The 18522-nt window shown below is 35.6% G+C and overlaps 1 protein-coding gene across 1 annotated transcript; it reads left to right on the plus strand.

Annotated features, from left to right (window-relative positions):
- Positions 1-6192: 6192 nt before the first annotated feature.
- On the plus strand, positions 6193-16843 carry LOC132543321 (fibroleukin-like). The gene is made up of 6 exons (XM_060206809.1): positions 6193-6205; positions 7265-7438; positions 8462-8589; positions 13269-13365; positions 15977-16138; positions 16596-16843. Exons 1-6 carry the CDS (start codon positions 6193-6195, stop codon positions 16841-16843), a joined length of 822 nt encoding a protein of 273 aa, XP_060062792.1.
- The last annotated feature ends 1679 nt before the right edge of the window (positions 16844-18522 follow it).

Consider the following 18522-nt stretch of genomic DNA (forward strand, 5'->3'; position numbering starts at 1 on the left):
ATATCAATAAGTCCACATACGGAATGGCTGTCATGTTCGGTAGACAGACACGTGATACAGGCTAAGTCCTTACATGTGGTGCAGTAGAGTTGAAGTTCGTGTCCTTGGTGATGAAGGCAGGTTGTTTGACCTTTACCATGCACAGGAACCTGAGCTTTATTCGCGGCCTGTCCCATCGTGATAAAATTTGTCAAACGCAAGGCTTTCGGAAGCTGATTTTATCGACACAACTTATTGAATTTAAGCTCTGTAAAACTACCTCATAGAAACGTTTCTTGAATTTTTGATACCATTTATGAAATTATGGCTTGTAGCAGTTATTCAGAGCAATACGAGGGATATGTACACTGTATAGTTAATCGTGATCACCTCGTGACCTCGTGATCAAAGTCAGACCACCCAATTACAGTAAATCAAACCACTTGTTAATAAAAATACATCCATCCAATGTATACGACAACACAATAATTTCCACTGACTTCAAAAATGGTGTCTGTAGATTTACTTACTATGCTGAGTGTGATACGTTCTCATAGACAACTGCATATCGCCGTATGCATTTACATTTTAACCCTGAAGTACAGGTATGTGCTTGTTTACAAGGCTTTATATATGCATATGACCTGTACTTGTTTTGTTATCTGGTGAGTGGGTTGCACCATGAAGCCAGTTGGAGGCACGTATATAAATTTAGATAAACAGAAAATGGGACACAGTTGATTGCAATAGGTGAGATTTGTTGGAACCTCGTACTTGTTATTTGACGTCATGAAAAGTGTGGTGAAATACTTAATCGTAACTTGTGCAGACTTTGATTTCACTATATATTGTATACAGGAAGTGTTAGGGGTTGATAGGGAATAGCTTTTATATACCTTTGCATATCAGAATATAGTGATCCATTGGCGATTGTGTTAAAAACATCCGAGACTGTGATTCACCACACTCTTCTGTATGATTTATTGCGCAATTGTTTGATTGTAGACAAATTGGGGCTATATGGAATCCAATTGGTAAGGATGATGTTCTGGGATGAAGAAATTTCCTACAAACTCTTGGAACGTGTGGTCCAAGCGTTATCATGCTAAAAAGACAAATGGTGCCTCGTAATAAAAGGCCTCAAATCTCATCTCGATAGCGTACAGCCATTAAGTTCTCGTTAATGATCACTAAATTAAAGCATTTCTCCCCAAACCATAACTGTACTCCAAAACACGTCTGCAAGACGCTCTTTTCGATGCGGTACACATGTTAACTGCCACATTTGCCGTCAACCATCGCATACGACGTGCTCGACGTTTCAAAAGGTGTCCAAACCAACATACTCGCGGCGTGGGTGAAATTTTCCTCTCGAAGTTTATTTCTTAGTTTTTGTTAGATTCGACGGTTTCAATTACCAATGGCATTTCGCGCCGTTTTCGGCTGTCATTAATCTCCTGTCACGCAAGTGGACAAGCTTAGAGAACCGATATTTACTTCGCGACATTACACGTTGACATCCGGATCTCGGTCTGTCATCAACACTTATAGCCGATTTGTGACCCTGCTGTTGAATGCTACCTCCCATGAGCATTGAGAGAGCCCGTCTTCTTCCATTTTGGGATAGCTGTGGAATATTTGTAAAAAAAAAAAAAAAAACAATTAGTGATTGCAAATGTATTGACGATCACGCTTTATGGTGATAGTAAGAAAACAACACTAGTTTGAATGGGAAAAAGAACGCATTTCATTAAACTATTCCTTTTGTAAATCTGATATTTAATTCAAAGTCTCCTGAAATGAGATTTGAGAATGTGAAATAAATTCTCTGTTACCTGTAATATATAGTCTGGAGACATAGTCGTAAGCAAGTGGTGATACTAAAATATAAAACCAATATATTTGACAAATGTTCATATAGTTTACAGCTGGGGATATTTCAAAGTATCCAGTATCCAAAGCCTATCTCTATTGAGACCACCAAAACATTTTAATGGGGTAAATACGGTATCTTTACGAGATAACCAACTCCTTTCAACACGAACAATTTCGACGAGATAAAACGAGATAACTAGGGTTCAACGACTAACGAGATAAGTAACACTTTTAAGCGAAATATGTATTTGTTTTTTAACATCGTTAAATCTAGATTTTTACTCATTCGATTATTCTGATTTTCCTGATTCGCTTTCTAGGTTTCAACAATATAGACCCTTAGTATCACTAACGAGTCCGAAAAGGACGAAATAGCTGTATAATACAGTTTAGTTCAATTTTTGGCACTAATGTAACTAATGATAAAATTGATTAACGGTGCCATTCACTTGCGTGTCTTCAGTAAAACATTTTAATCACCTAACAAGTTGACCCCCGAATAGCTTCCGTTTTCTCGTCTTAATTGAAGACAACAAACAAGAGCAAGACTAACATGTCCAGAGGAGGCATTCAAACGAAGAAATAAGTAATTTAAATGCAGTACATGTTATTAGTGAAGCGAACAACAGCGAAAGTCCTACATAATTGTCAGTTATCATATATTTGTGGCTAACAATGTGATGTTCTATTCAAGGCAGCTCTTTTACACAACGTTCTAAAGATATATTTCATGTCTCATAGGAGAACAGTGAGCGTTTATGAATATGACAGACGTTGAGAATCTGGTGAATTTAATCATGAATACTTGAAAGATTTATAGATGCAGGCTGTATGTCACACAGATGTCAAATTTCTGGGACATAAACCTGTTCTGTATTTTCCCCTTAAGTCCAGCAAGCTAAATTCTGCTATTTATGTTTTGATTGATCAAAAACGAATAGAAGTTTTAATGGAAACACTATTCACTAATGTTTCTTACAAGTTGAAAATATTTTCTAAAATTTTCACTTCTCTGTTTGAAATTGTTTGATAGTTAAGTACTTAACCCATTCATATAGCTGTTAGGGATATAACGTACATTTTGTAGGACATCTGGTACAGTAATTCAGGAGTATAAGGCAGAGCTATTCTAGCCTTGAGATATATTTCTCTGTGTTTGTTAGATGAGCAACTAAGTATATAACAATAGACTTAATTTAAAAAGGGGATTTCCCGCTAAAGCCGACCAGTTTATGTCATAGTGGGGTTTGTGTGTTGTTCAATAGGGTGCAGGACTTTCCAACCATCCTCAAATCAATACGTGTCTGTTTTGGTGAACGACAAAATGAATTGACTATGTTTAATTATACGGCATATAATTTCACTGCTAATCATCGCTATAAGTAAAGGTAATTGTACTCAAGATCAATCAATACGTACTTTTTTCTTACAACTTTGCAGCTGAAATTATTAACTCTTCGCAATCAACGTAACATCATTCTTGCAATACTTACATAAAGCCAGAACTTTATTGAGTTTCCAATGAAAATGTTCGATCGAATATCTCCCAAAGGGTTCCTGAATTTATGTCATCAGTAATTACTTTTCTGTTAATCTGATACAGATATACATTTATATGCTATACTACTTGTACAATTTGTTTCACTCCTTCAATCATGAAAGACATATTTTATTAATTATTTCAACAAGGGAGTTTTGCTAATCTTCTCAAAAGGTTATATGTCTGCTATTTTGTAACCGGTACATGAAATTATATACTTTTTTGTTTGTTTATCGACCCATGAACAACCAGAGTCATATTGAGGCAGGTTTTCTTGCAGTACTGAAGATGGGTGTGTTGCATGCTGTCCAACGCAACTAGAGTGAAGTGTCTTGCCCACTGACACAACCACAACAACACAGACCAGTCAGTTGCTCGGCTTCCTGAAGAACACAAACCAACACGGGTAAGAAGCGTCGATACCTGCACCTCGGATCTTTACCAGACCATGCATGGACACAACATTCTGCAGAATGAGCTATTACTGACTCAGTACATGGGGTTTTGATGAATACGGCCTATTCACTAAACCAAGTGTCAACGAAACTTTTAAAAGTTTGATGCCTGCGAAAATATGTCATATTACAATACTGTACAATTACAGTACTGTTTGATATGACGAGTGTCGTCATTAAAGCAGAAGATGCTTGCCCTTCCGGAACACCAGGTCTTACACTCCTTGTACTTTTTAAAGGGTTTCCGTGTAAATCTTTCTTGTGTTTATATTTTGCTCTAGTTTAAATTAATTTGATTTTACCCTGTGATTATTTTGACATGTTGGTATTTTCTGGTTTATTTTGTTTCAGTCTCATAAATGGCCGTGAACGTATTTATTGCCTGGTGAAAATATAAGATTATACAGAAGGTTCATTGCACTGAAGATTGTTATAGTGACATTATGCACAGCATAAATTAATCATTCCGAAAGTACCTTGTGTAATATGCAATGTTGCTATTTCTATGGGTTGGTACAATAAGTCAGGAGCCGTTCAGGCATACATAAAATTGAATTCCATTATGTCTTTGAAAAAAAATGCTTACGTTTCAAAACAAGCAGAAATACATAACAACTGGAACAAAACTAGCCTTAAATCAACCCGATCTTAAAACAACGACATTTGTAAAAATTCCACCTTATCAATGATGAATATAAAGGGTTCAAACATATTTGTTGAAGATGTGCTGATACACTTCACACTGGAGATATGTAAATGCTGTGCTGAACTTCTATACGTTCCATAGAGCCGGGATGTGTACATTGCTGTAGGCATTACCTACAGGAAATACATTCGAACTCGACATTCTTTCAATAACAAAATCCTACATAATCCTTGATTCTGAGTGCCGTCCTTTCTAAGGAACTTTATCTTAGCAGATCTTGATTCTTGATCTTTTAAACTTACTCTTCTGGATTTTAATGTTTTTTCCCCAAAACATATGTTCTCCATATCAAGTCAACTTAAGTAGTAATTGTAAAGTTTTTCATCCCTTAGGTTAAATAAATTAATTTTCTATAAATACTGACTTTGAAATATATGAACTCGCATGGCGGATGTCTTCAATGACACAAAGGGCGCTTACCCTTTCGGAACATCTGGTGTTTCCTACTTGTACTTTTCAACAATCTTCATGTTAAATGTTCTTTGGTTCATACTTTTTTGTTGTAATCTTTTCTCTTTGTAAAATTTGGTTTTTTGTTAAGCTGTTTAGCTGACAAATCTTAGAGGGACGAAACGACGGTATGGTGTAACATCACTGACGAGTCCTAGAGGGACGAGAGTACTGAATGATGTAGTATAACTGACAAATCTTAGAGGGACGGAACAACTGTATGGTGTAACATCACTGACGAGTCCTAGAATGACGAAACTATTGTATGATGTAGCATCACTGGCGAATCATAGAGGGACAAAAGTACTTTACAATGTAGTATCACTAACAAGTCCTGGAGGGAGGAAACTACAGTATGATACAATTTTCTTCAATTAACTTTATTTGGCAGATCTTAATATTTTAAAGTTCTCTTCTGAAACGAAGTGATCGTAACGACTGATGGAAATGGCTGTTTTTGCGACATAACATGGATTCATATAACCTTAAATGATTGATGATATAGCAAAAGACGTTTAGCGTTGGCGTTGCTTTCTATATCTATTTTACGACTGGCAAATTATTCTTTGGTTCATATTCTGCCATGGGTTTTTTAATTTCGATTTAGTTGTTGTCATTTCGGCATAAAATTCTCGTTTTTGGCTATTTTGCTTCTCTGTGCTATAGGAAGTCGGACTTATTTGATTCTCGTTAATATGCTTAGTAGTTTCGTTATTGAAAACTTTCTCTCTCATTTGGTAACATGGCATTACTTACTACGCTTGCCAAAACTTCCGATACACCTGGTCTTATTGTATTTATGCTTTTCCGTTGTCTCCTTAGTTTAATCGAATTTGAATTTGAAATGAGATGCGGCTGACATTTCAGTATTTCTAATGCTTTTTCTTTTTTTCACATCGATTAGCAATGAGCATGTATGCATTGAAGCTGTAAGTGTTCGAATGATAAACTTTGTAATTCCTAATGAATCATCGAGCGATGTAGAATCTGAAACTTGTGCAGTTCGAGTCAATCGCCTGTTATACAGAAATGTAAGTTGATAAAAAGAAAAAAAATACCAACATGTCAGCATACATATATATGTAATTTTATAATCCAAACGCAAGTGCAATAAAAAAGGGCAAAATATGAACAAAAGAAAGATTTACACAGAAAGTCCTGAAAAATTACCAAGAGAATAAGACAAGATGATCCGGAAGGGTAAGCGTCTTCTGAATTGTTGACCACACCCACCATGTAACTCTTGGTCAGTCTAAGTAAGAAAGCTGAAGTAGATAAGTAGCTAGTGTAATCAACTTTATAAAATGGTCAAATGGACTCCATTATCTGATTAGATTAGACGATGTTGTCTGTTTTCTTGAGGATACCCTGGTATTCATCTCCCATTTCGATCCATTGATACTAATCTCTTGTTAAATGCATGTCTATGTAACTCAGTGATCCTCAGAATTAGAACATAAAGATTTTTATTGTCAATCATTTTCGCGATGGAAATTCAGTTCGTGATTGCTCTTAACCCACAAATCTGTATCTCCATGAAATGACAAAAATGTACAAATCTGAGAGATTAAATCACTACAGGATTCCATGAACAAGGTTTATCCACGAAATCAAGTGCCAACGAAAGTATGTGATTTTATAGAACCATGAGATTAAAAAATAAATGAATTTACAGGAATTGGGATCTATAGAAGTTAATTATATTTGGAAAAGAATAAAATAAATGTGGTTTTGAAGATACCTAGTAGTCGTCACTTATGAATATTATGACACGAGCTTGTTGCTTTGGTTTTTGTTTTTGTTTTTATTTGATTTTTACTCGCATCGTGTTTGTTGGCCATGGTTCACTGGTATTAACATACCAAGGAAGCAGAGAATTCTCTAGCGATACAGATCAATAGTATGACTGACGTGATAGCAGTAGTCTTTACAGCCAGTTGCAGTAGTCGGTCGAATATCATATAAGGGATACATGTTGACAGGACATTGGCATGAAGTAACAGCTACACCAGACCGGCTACGTCACATCAGAAACACACTATTCGCCGAAAGTTTTGTGTGTTGATGTGACACAATGCTGCGATGAAACTTGTCTCTTTAACTTCATTACATGGATTAATTTGGCAATGGAAATAAAATATTTGGCTATGACATTGCTCTTTTTAACAGGTACAGTCGAGACGAAACGCTTTCTGTTTACCAGAATTCTACGGGTAACTACTGCAAATCATAGTATGTATTTACTCAATACAAATACAGGTGTCCCGAATCCTGCAATTTGTGCAAAGCACTGCGACAATGAGGAATGTCATTCTTTTTCATTCACGAATGTAGACAAAAGATGTGAAACCTACTCCCGTTCGATTGTTGAGGACAAGAGCGCTAGTGCAGCATTGGAGACTTGGCACTTCTCGAAGATTGAGAGTAATGAGAGTAAGTATCTTTCTTTATTAGTGTTTATTTTGGGTAATTCAAAATTTTTCTTTGATTTTTTTTTCATCCTTGTTTATTTCTTTTTCTTTTGAGGGTGGGGTGATGGGGGTGTTAGCCGTGAATTATTGCGGTCATTTTGAGGCGTGGAATCCTTGTAGTGACTTGTGACTACCTCAATGAACAACATGCGGGAGGGCCGTCGCACGCCAACGTGTCCTTCCCATGGAAACAACTACCATAACACAAAGCGGTCAGTTTGTTTCTAAGCTTAATGAGATACACCTGCTGTCTCAGGTATGGAGATTCAAACCACATACCTCGGGTTTTGCATGTGATATTACGTAAGACAACGCCCTAATCGACAGACCCATTGCGGCGCCTTTTATTACTTTAACTTACAAACACATTTTGTATGATTGCATATATGAAATCTATGAAAAATTTCACCTGTTCTTTTAAAATAATCCTCATTCATACAGATGACCCAAATGAATTAAATTGCATCATACAGCTCATTCGTCCTACTTGGATTCGTCAGAGATGTTAAAGACCAAAATTGTTAAAAGTTATGTGGCTACTAAGGAAGATTGAAATAATGCCTTATATCTAATAAATTGAATAATTCTTAATATGGAATGATTTTCTTTAAATGTCACGTAAATGTACATTCTGAACTCAAATATTAAAGCATAGCAAGCAGGTTGCGGCAAACCTCGGGAACTGTCCACTGGTAGTGTCTACCAACTGCAATTCCGAAGACTGTACAAAAGACACACATGTGGATAGCACCTATAAGTTTTGATTTTGATGTTGTATGTGTCCTAATTCGTTGGTTTTGTGTCATAATTTCATTATTTGATAAAAATATTGAGTTGAAAGATTTTTTAAAGTTCAATATAACAGAGGCTTTATCTAAGGAAATGAAAAAATGACTCATTAAAACTTTGCTTACTATAATCCATATATTGAATATACAACTGCTGATTTAACAGTGTCATCAATCTGCCTTAATTGATTAATTAGTTTCAGAATACAGCAACTGTTCAAAGATTCCACATGAATATCCATCTGGAGTTTACAAGATCACTACAGCAGAAGGAAACAACATGGAGGTGTACTGCGACATGGATTCTGCAGATGGGCCATGGACGGTTAGTATCGCGCTTTTATTATCCAGTCAGCAGACTGAAAAACAGCGAAGATTATGAATTTATATATTTTTTGTTTTGTAATTTGGAATGGTGTGCATATGTATTTCAATAGGAAAAGGGTACTAAAATCAACCTTTCGGGGATATGTGTTCCCTTCTACAGACTCTTGAAAATAAGGTAAATCATATTGAATTATTTTTGAAGAGCAATACCTCTCATATGTAATACTAGACACTAGCAATTATCAGTATTATAAGACAAATTAAAATTGGTTTCAAAGGTGTGGCACAAGAAAAAATATACAACAGCTTGTATTTGGTATTGGTAGCGTCTGTAGTCGCACGTTTACAAATAGGCATTGAAGGCCAAACATGTACATAAGCGAGAATATAGCACCATTTTTGTGCCAAAAATGAAAACAAATGTATGGTTTTCGGGAAAAATTTTTACAATATCATTTCTTCAATTTTTAAAGAAAACTAAACATGAACATGCTGATAATAACATGTTAGAGATAAATTGAGAACAAGAGACAAAATGTGATGGTGTTCTATTTTACATTAAGCAAATTTTCTGGAGGTCAAAAATGCTATTTCAAATTGAAGTTCGTTCGTAATTATGTGCAAAAAATCTTCAAATAGCATGTGATGAATTGCCCGAGAGTTGTCATTAGGAGTATTGTGGAAAGTAATTAAAATTGATTGACAATATTCTGATGCATTTGTTTAGGAAACATGAGCAAAGGGGAAAATCTGTATTGTAAAACGACTTTGAATCAAATGTTTACACTTGGTTTTATTAGTACAAAGGGACTGTCACCTTCGCTAATAACCCACTAAGGTGAAATTTCCCCTGGTACCACAGAAACTAAATGTTCTTACAACTTCCAACTTCCATCAAACCATAGCTTGAATCATCCTTGACTACACTACCCTTCTGGATTTAGTTATAAATCTATCAAGTCATGTTGTGTCTGCCAAGATTTAGATAAGACGGCCTATTTGTTGTCAAACTAAGTTATTCCAAATCTGGCAAAACATCCTTAAACCCTAGATCGACAACAACAATGTCATCTTTCTCCAGCCAGAGAGACTACCCATGATTGGGTTTGTAATAATCGCAGCATTATTATCGCTTCCAGGGGAAAACGTCCTACTCTGTCCAGAATGTAACCATCTGGCAAGGTTATGCACACGAACTTAAAATAGTTCCGCTTCTTCAGAGTAGGAGATTCTCTGGAGCTTGTGATCAGAACTCATAGGAATAAAGATAAACGAATCGTCAAGTATGACAATCGCTCACTGGCCAATAAATGCTTATGAAAACAAAATACTCTGCTCGAGCATATTTTCTCTTGTGGGGTACTTACGTCCAAGGAACAAAGGAAAAATGCTTGTTTCTAATGTTTACATCATTTAATGAAAGGTCGAGTAATCTGAATATTCGACTTAAGCGAGTTCGAATTTCATAGTGAAGCATGATCGGGACCGACGAAATATTTTGAATTAATTGAGGTCTTCGAGTCTTATGACTTCGAGATAACGAGGTTTGTCTCCATATCTATATCCTTAAATTGACTTCTGATACCTATATATTGATGTCAATTTACACATGATGTATAATATCAGCATCACGTTTTAAAACATTCTGGATAATTTGATTTAAAATGTCGTTATTTGGAATAAAGAATTCAAATTTTGTGAACGAAATCGTCCATGGGCCTTTATGTGATGTCAAAGCATGCAAATAAACAAGAACAAAAAATAACACGAAAGTGTAGTATGACTCATGTGATAGTCTTTCAACAACAGAACACTCTACCATCATGATTGCTGAAGCGATGGTTGAAGGTAGTTATCATAACATTATAAAAATAGTATATCAGGTCCTCTTTTAGCAACAATTACGCCGGGTTATTGTTCCTGTGTCAGTCTTATCAGAGAAAATTATCAACGCAGTCAGACTTTGGGTTTTTAAATAATTAATGTATCATAAAACCAAGATAATACATATTTTAAAAACCCAGTTATAGTTTTAAAAGGAGATCAATGTTACGTGTTCATGCGTTATGGCTTTCAGTTGATATTTACGCTTTAGAAAAATGATCTTTTTTCTGCGTTAGGATATACAACTGAGAATAACAATCAATAGGAAGGCCTTGAATTAGTGTACAATGTACGCGAACCTTAGAAATTTGCTTCTTTGTGCACAATATGCGGTCCTATCGTGGTTAATATAAATTTAGTATTTTTCCTAATTAAGCCATATATTTACAGATCGGACACACGTAAACTTTCAGGTACATATGAAATAGCTATATGCACATTTTGTTTACTAACTGACACATATGATCAGTTGTAGTGTACAAACACTCATTCTATATATAAAAGCGTTTAATGGACGTCTCTTCTTGTCTCAGCAATAAAACTTCGAAACATTCTTATAGTCACAAAGAAAATTTTATTCACATTCCTTCAGTATTACTTTATACATGACACAAACAGCATTTGACAGAGAAAATGAAAATTAATTAAACATCAAAATTCTAACTTTACCTTGTTCAGGACATAGAAATAAAAATCTAAACTAGGTTTTGGCAATCTTAGGGCCTGCTCACTATCTTACCCTCCTAGTAAAATTACAAAAAAAAATATAAACTGGTACAAAGCAAAGATACAAAAACCTATCTAATTATAAATAAGCAAAATTACTTACAACACAATAAAGTGAAAGTGTAACCTCAAAAGCTGACACAACCACCAGGCGACCCTGAAGGTTATAAGGTGAAGTGGGCGACCCCACTGCAACAAAAGTTGTGATAAACATTGCGAGTACGGAATTGTGTAATTAATAATTCATTGCGAGTAAAGTGTATGCACGTGATTTACAGGGCAAGCCCTGGCAGGTACATAGACTTGAGAACTACATGGAAATGGAATGATGTAACAAATGCAAGTACAAAAAACCAAACATAAAATGAATCGGGGTATAATTCCCCAGAATTAAATGCCCAAACGAGCGTAGGTACTATTTACAATTTTAATTTTCTATCGCTTTTAAAAAAAACCCGTGTATATCCGTATACATGCGATCTTTGTTGCTACTGTGAAATCAATAGTGAGACAAAGCGCGATCCGGTTGTATAGTCACATAATATTTCCAATTAATTTAATTTCGTTTAATTAATCAAACACTTTTATAGTATCAACCGCATAAAACGCGCGATCCTATCGCATGGTTGTGAGCTAGATACTGTATTATGCGTATGTATGTAGAAAATACCAACATGTCAACAGACTTACAATGCAAAATAAAATTCAATAAAAACTAGGACAGAAGATGAGCAAAAGAAATATTTATTAGGAAATTCCTGTAAAAAGTACAAAGATAACAAGAAAAGATGTTCCGAAAGAGTAAGCGTCTCCTGCTTCAGCGACGACAACCGCCCTATAAATCATGTTCACAAATGAAAACACGATAACCCACAACGGACCAGCAGCTTATTAACGCGCATCAAGCACGTCTAAATACATATCACATTGGGGACGTACAATGTAATATGTCGTACGTAATATTTGAAGAAAAAAATAAAGAAAATACAAACATGGCAATATATTTATAATCCAAATTCAAGTTCCATAAAACTAGGGCAAAATATAGACAAAAGAAAGATTTACACAAAGACTACTGAAAAAGTACAAGGGAAATAGACCATGTACTCCGGAAGAGTAAGTGTCTGCGTCTTCATCGATGACACCTGCCTTGCAAACCTTGTAATGTCAAGTTCTGAAATAAAAACAAGGTATGCAACAACGGAAACAACAGGCTAACTAACGAGCATCAAACACGTCCAGCTTCATATCACACATAGAAATATATATATATCTCAATAAGATCACTATGGCGACCATAAATCTTCCCCATAGTTTTTCATCATAGTAACAGCACAGGTGATCTCTTTTAAAATCGAAATGACGTCAATTTTCGATCGCAACTTGACCATTTTTGGATAGTCAATATCCTACTTTCTTATATATATCGTTTTTCCACATTCGACATATAACGGTTTGTTCTATTGTCACGATCTTTAGGTGGTAATATCGACACCTAATGGGGAACCTACACACCAGGGTTTCTAGATAAGCAGATTGATGGAGACTGATAGTAAACAATAGTTTCATTGTGATCTCAGTGAGCAGTGTTCTGTTTCGTTGGGCACCGTGATGTTCCACTGTGATGCTCGTCACAAGTCCGCATCGTTTCACGATTATAAACCCAGTCTACTTGGTCAAAATTGGCGTGCAATTTATAAAACTATTATTAGATCCGGAAAGAAATTAATTCATTTTCGAAAATATATTTTAAGATGACATTAAAATGATGACTGAAATGTTTCACATGGAACTAAGATGTTAGAAATTATAACATGTTAAACTGATTATTTATAAGTTAAGTATACAAAACAATGTTTCACAGGTGAAAAACACTTCACCGTAAATTAAGTCGTACAGTTATGGAACTAGAGCAGCGTGTCTTTTAAATGCCAGTGATAAACCATGTATACAGTGTAGGTAAACAAAGAATTGCTGGATGTGTAATCAAAGTGAAACTTGCTAGTGTCGATATCGAAAGACATACGTGTAGTTGGTGTTTGATTAGCACGATTTAATTAATTGCAGGTGATACAGAGGCGAATAAGTTCAGATGTGGATTTTTATCGTACCTGGACAGAATACAAGAACGGTTTTGGAAATCTAAATGGAAACTTCTGGATCGGTAAGTTACAGTGTGACAAAACTACAAAATCCATTTGTGACTTTCGTTTCTATTTGTTTGTTTATCGCGTTGTTTTTGTTTAAGTTATTTTTTTATTATTTTTTTTTTTGAGATAATTGTAGTGAAACTATCCATGTTTACATAAGTACATTTTATAAACATGTTTGTAGTTGACGGGATAATTTTAAGAGTTTGTGGATTATTCGTATTCGAACAAGCACGACATAAAAATCCCTTTACATATCTAGACATGATTGATTCAAACACATTATATTTGTTACAACAGGCATTGTTCTTTTTGTTTTGTTGTTTGGCTTTCTTTTAACGTTAGAAATATTCTATGTTAGTGCTTTGTTGACTACCAACCGATGATGGAAAGTAATGTTTTAAAGCTCCCGACAAAAGTTACTGATTCATATATCAACGCCACATCGCAGTAACTAATAAATAGTATTTATACGATCAATGAAGTAATAACGACAGTACGGACGGGTTAATTGTCAATATTTTGAGGCAATCTGTCCATTATTCAAGACACAACCCAAAAGTCACATCATATTCATAGACCATTAACAAAGACAAAGGTACACACTATAATTGAGAACGATATATAGTATAAAATGTTCCGATGATCTCTTCGGCTTATGAACACCGACAGCCATTTATATCGAACAAAATACATCCTCAGCAAGTGTTTGAAAGATCTCATTACATCATGTGCGTAGCCGCTGAGTGTGATCGGGGTCACAATTCAAATAAGGGTTCGTTGATTAAAAATAAGAAATCTTATTGTAAAGATTTTAATAAATATATACATAGTTATGATAAAAAAAATTATGATAAAAATGACAAGTGCAATGCACAAAAATATATAAAATAATGTTTTGAGTATGGTCAAACAGGACCAACTATTCAACTCATCCACACTGTAAAAACAAAAACAAACAAAAAACAAAAAATGCCAACAAACAAAAAAAAAAAAACAAAAACAAAAAAAACAAAACAAAACAAAAAACAAAAATCTTTTATCTTTTGCTTCCGAGGTAAAGTTCAAAATCATCGCCAATTTTAACAGTAACGAAAGCTGAGACATTGAACTTTAAGAATTATATGAGAATGGTGATTTTGAAAGTGGTCAGTGCAAAATAAATACCTATCAATTTACAAATAAGAATTTAAGAAGTCGACACTCCTTAGTGAGGTATTGCTGGTCGACATTCCTTAGTGAGATATTGCTGGTCGACACTCCTTAGTGAGGTATTGATGGTCGACATTCCTTAGTGAGGTATTGATGGTCGACATTCCTTAGTGAGGTATTGATGGTCGACATTCCTTAGTGAGGTATTGCTGGTCGACACTCCTTAGTGAGATATTGCTGGTCGACACTCCTTAGTGAGGTATTGCTGGTCGACATTCCTTACTGGGGCATTGCTGGTCTACATTCCTTACTAAGGTATTGATGGTCGACATTCCTTACTGGGGCATTGCTGGTCGACATTCCTTACTGAGGTATTGCTGGTCGACATTCCTTACTGGGGCATTGCTGGTCGACACTCCTTACTGGGGCATTGCTGGTCGACATTCCTTACTGGGGCATTGCTGGTCGACATTCCTTACTGGGGTATTGATGGTCGACATTCCTTACTGGGGCATTGCTGGTCGACATTCCTTACTGAGGTATTGATGGTCGACATTCCTTACTGGGGCATTGCTGGTCGGTATTCCTTAGTTAGGTATTGCTGGTCGACATTCCATACTGGGGTATTGCTGGTCTACATTCCTTACTAAGGTATTGATGGTCGACATTCCTTACTGAGGTATTGCTGGTCGACATTCCTTACTGAGGTATTGCTGGTCGACATTCCTTACTGAGGCATTGCTGGTCGACATTCCTTACTGGGGTATTGCTGGTCGACATTCCTTACTGGGGTATTGCTGGTCGACATTCCTTACTGGGGTATTGCTGGTCGACATTCCTTACTGAGGCATTGCTGGTCGACATTCCTTACTGGGGTATTGCTGGTCGACATTCCTTACTGGGGTATTGCTGGTCGACATTCCTTACTGAGGCATTGCTGGTCGACATTCCTTACTGGGGCATTGCTGGTCGCCATTAATTACTGGGACATTGCTGGTCGACATTCCTTACTGGGACATTGCTGGTCGACATTCCTTACTGGGGTTTTGCTGGTCGACATTCCTTACTGAGGCATTGCTGGTCGCCATTAATTACTGAGGTATTGCTGATCATCTTACTCCTGCAGTGCTTGATTTGTTTTGGTCTCCCCAACATGCTGCAAATAGTATTTCATTGGTGAATATGCAATATACCTACTGCACGATGTGACTAATAAAATCTATTACCTGTTACTGAAGAGGATCAGGGTATCCCTGTCGAGGGATAAGATCTCGTAACATAATCCAAAACGAGACATTAACCGAAGTTAGGATGTTACAGGATCTTAGCCCGAGATCGACGTCGTAAAAGGTTATATTACATGTGTGTAATCTAGCACGCCAATTATGTAATAAATAAAGATATATAAGGAATGTGTTATGTGTAAGAATGATAAGAAATTCTAATTTTACTCTCCACCTTCTTTTGTCAAAGGCAACGATATCCTCAACCTTCTAACACCCGTCCCGAGGATCCTACGTGTGGAATTAACAGCCTATAACGGGACAACGGCAAACGTTCAGTACTCACAGTTCCAGGTGGCAAACGAAGATCAAAATTATAGAATTTTCGTAACAGGTTTTTCCGGCACTTTGTGTAAGTCTTTATATAAAATGTTTGTTTTTTATCCTGTAAATACATCCCACCGTTTGATTGATTTAACATCCGGGTATAGGCCCTGTTTCTAATAAATTATTGTGAAGTCTGTAATTTCCGGGAGAATTCTTTTCGCTATTTTTGAGGATTGTTTATAATACACAACTTGAATTTAGATTAACAATTAAGGAATAGTCAATGAAATGAAATATTTCCTTCCAACCGTGAAAAAATGAACCCACAAAGTATACTGAAACTGAACAAATATAAAGCAGAAAACATTTTCTTTCATTTTTTAAAAACTATCCAGGTAGTGAAAGGTTCTGTGTTATACCCACCTTTCAAAACGAGAAGTACAAAACTTTGAACGCGCAGATTTTTGTATCAGTCGGAAGTACAATTGAAGTCAGCGTCATTGATAAACCTTGTTGTATACAAAATTGTTTTTATTGCTCAGATGATGCCATGGAAAACGACAATGGCTTCGACTTCACGACCTTTGACAGAGACAATGATATCGACGATGAGAACTGTGGAGTACTACGACAAAGTGGTTGGTGGCATAAAAAATGTACGCGAGCCAACCTTAACGGCGGCTACCCGTCTGACACAAGGGCAACGAAGAAAGTAGCTTACTGGGTGAATTTTCCTGACCCAAATGAGTATTTTTATCCGTTGAAGGGCACCCTGATGATGATTAGATAGACACGATACGATATAGTTTTTTTCTCGGTCGTCATTCTCATTTGTGTTCTCCTGACACAGAGTCTCAACATTTAAAAAACACTGTAAATATTATCAACATTGTGAAAATTCCCGCGCAAAGTTTTTACGAGATTGAGTAAATGGAAAATATTTATCAAAATTTAAAATAGATTAAAGAATGTGTATATGTCCGTGTTCTTGTCGCAACCTGTGTTTTATGAGTCCGTAGTCCAGATGTCCAACTACTAGTACGCACGTAAAACTACAAGGACGCACCTAAAAATTCATTATCCCAAAATCTGTTTGTAGTTCATATAGTATGAACATCTAAACATGTTATTTGTCATATACAGGTATAGATGGGATCTTAAAATGATATTTTTGTGCCAGTCCTTTTGCGAGCCTTGGCGAGCAAACATTTAATGGAGACGAGTTTCCTGAAATGAAAACAAATTTGGGATACTTTTCATAAACTCAGAGTAGGTACCATTTCACAAATTTAAAAAAGTAAAAATGGCGAAGCAAAATCAAACAAAGGAGGCCATTTTTATCACGAAATGTCATTGCCCATATTATGACTTAACTTTTTTTTGACTGACACAGCCGAGGAAACACGCTACAGGGTATATTGCCCTAGTGATATATACGTTAAAAACTTGTATGGGCGATTTCACTGCATAACAGGTGTTTATGTGATGAAAAGCATTAAGAATTTGAGCTGTGATCTCGTATTTCTTTTTGACTGGATTAACTGCACGCATTTAAATGTATTCTTCACTTGCAATATTAAAATAAAAACTAAACAAAAAATACCAGCATGTCAACAGAACCATAATCCAAACCCAAATTAAATAAAACTAGAGCAAAATAGGAACAAAAAAAGATTTACAGGTAGACTCATGAAAAAGTACACGGAGAAGACCAGGTGTTCCGGAAGATCCATAGTCTTCTGCTTCATCGACGATACCATACATTTAAAGGTCAATTCAAGTAAGCAATGTCACGTTCTCAAATAAGAACAAGGTCTTCAATAACGAAATCAACAGACAAACTAACGAACATCAAACACGTCCAACTTCATATCGTACAAAGAAACAGAATATTTCTCAATGAGATCACTCTAACGACCGTGAATGAAACTTTCCAAAAAGACAGTCCACAAAACCAGGTGCCTAATCAAAACACATGCTATCTTCCTCAAATCATTTTAATGCTATCTTTCGAGTTCTTATCCAAACAAATAAGAAAGGTAAACATAAGTCATCATTCACCAATCGCATCGGAATCGTTCTTCTGATATTGTGCTAACAAGATATAAGTAATGTCAGTATAAGGCTATTTTTTACATGTCGATTCCATATAGAATAATCTCATTGTTCCTAATATAAAGAAAACAACAATTTGTATCACATTGGCAATATGAATGTAGATAGGTTCAATACTCGTTGGTGTCATGGTGGCTTAATTATAAATCATTATCCAGAATTAAAGACAATTTTCACTAGACACGATTTACCGACGGTAATAACGAAGGCAGACATCAAAATTAAAATATAGGTCAAGTAATTAATATGTATTAAGTTATTAATGGATTATTCATTATTTATCATTAAATAATTCCATTTCTCTTCCTTTGTGTCACTACTAATGAAAGAAATTACAGATTCAAAAAGGATAAA

The sequence above is a fragment of the Ylistrum balloti genome, unplaced genomic scaffold (assembly GCF_031769215.1).
Source record: "Ylistrum balloti isolate Yb309-2 unplaced genomic scaffold, AGI_CSIRO_Ybal_v1 Utg369752, whole genome shotgun sequence".
Lineage (NCBI taxonomy): Eukaryota > Metazoa > Mollusca > Bivalvia > Pectinida > Pectinidae > Ylistrum > Ylistrum balloti.

Bases quoted from the DNA above. Each gene is read 5' to 3' on its own strand.
- LOC132543321 (XM_060206809.1), top strand. The intron at 8,590-13,268 runs GTTAGTATCGCG...AATTAATTGCAG, and splicing joins CTGCAGATGGGCCATGGACG to GTGATACAGAGGCGAATAAG. The intron at 16,139-16,595 runs GTAAGTCTTTAT...TTTATTGCTCAG, and splicing joins AGGTTTTTCCGGCACTTTGT to ATGATGCCATGGAAAACGAC.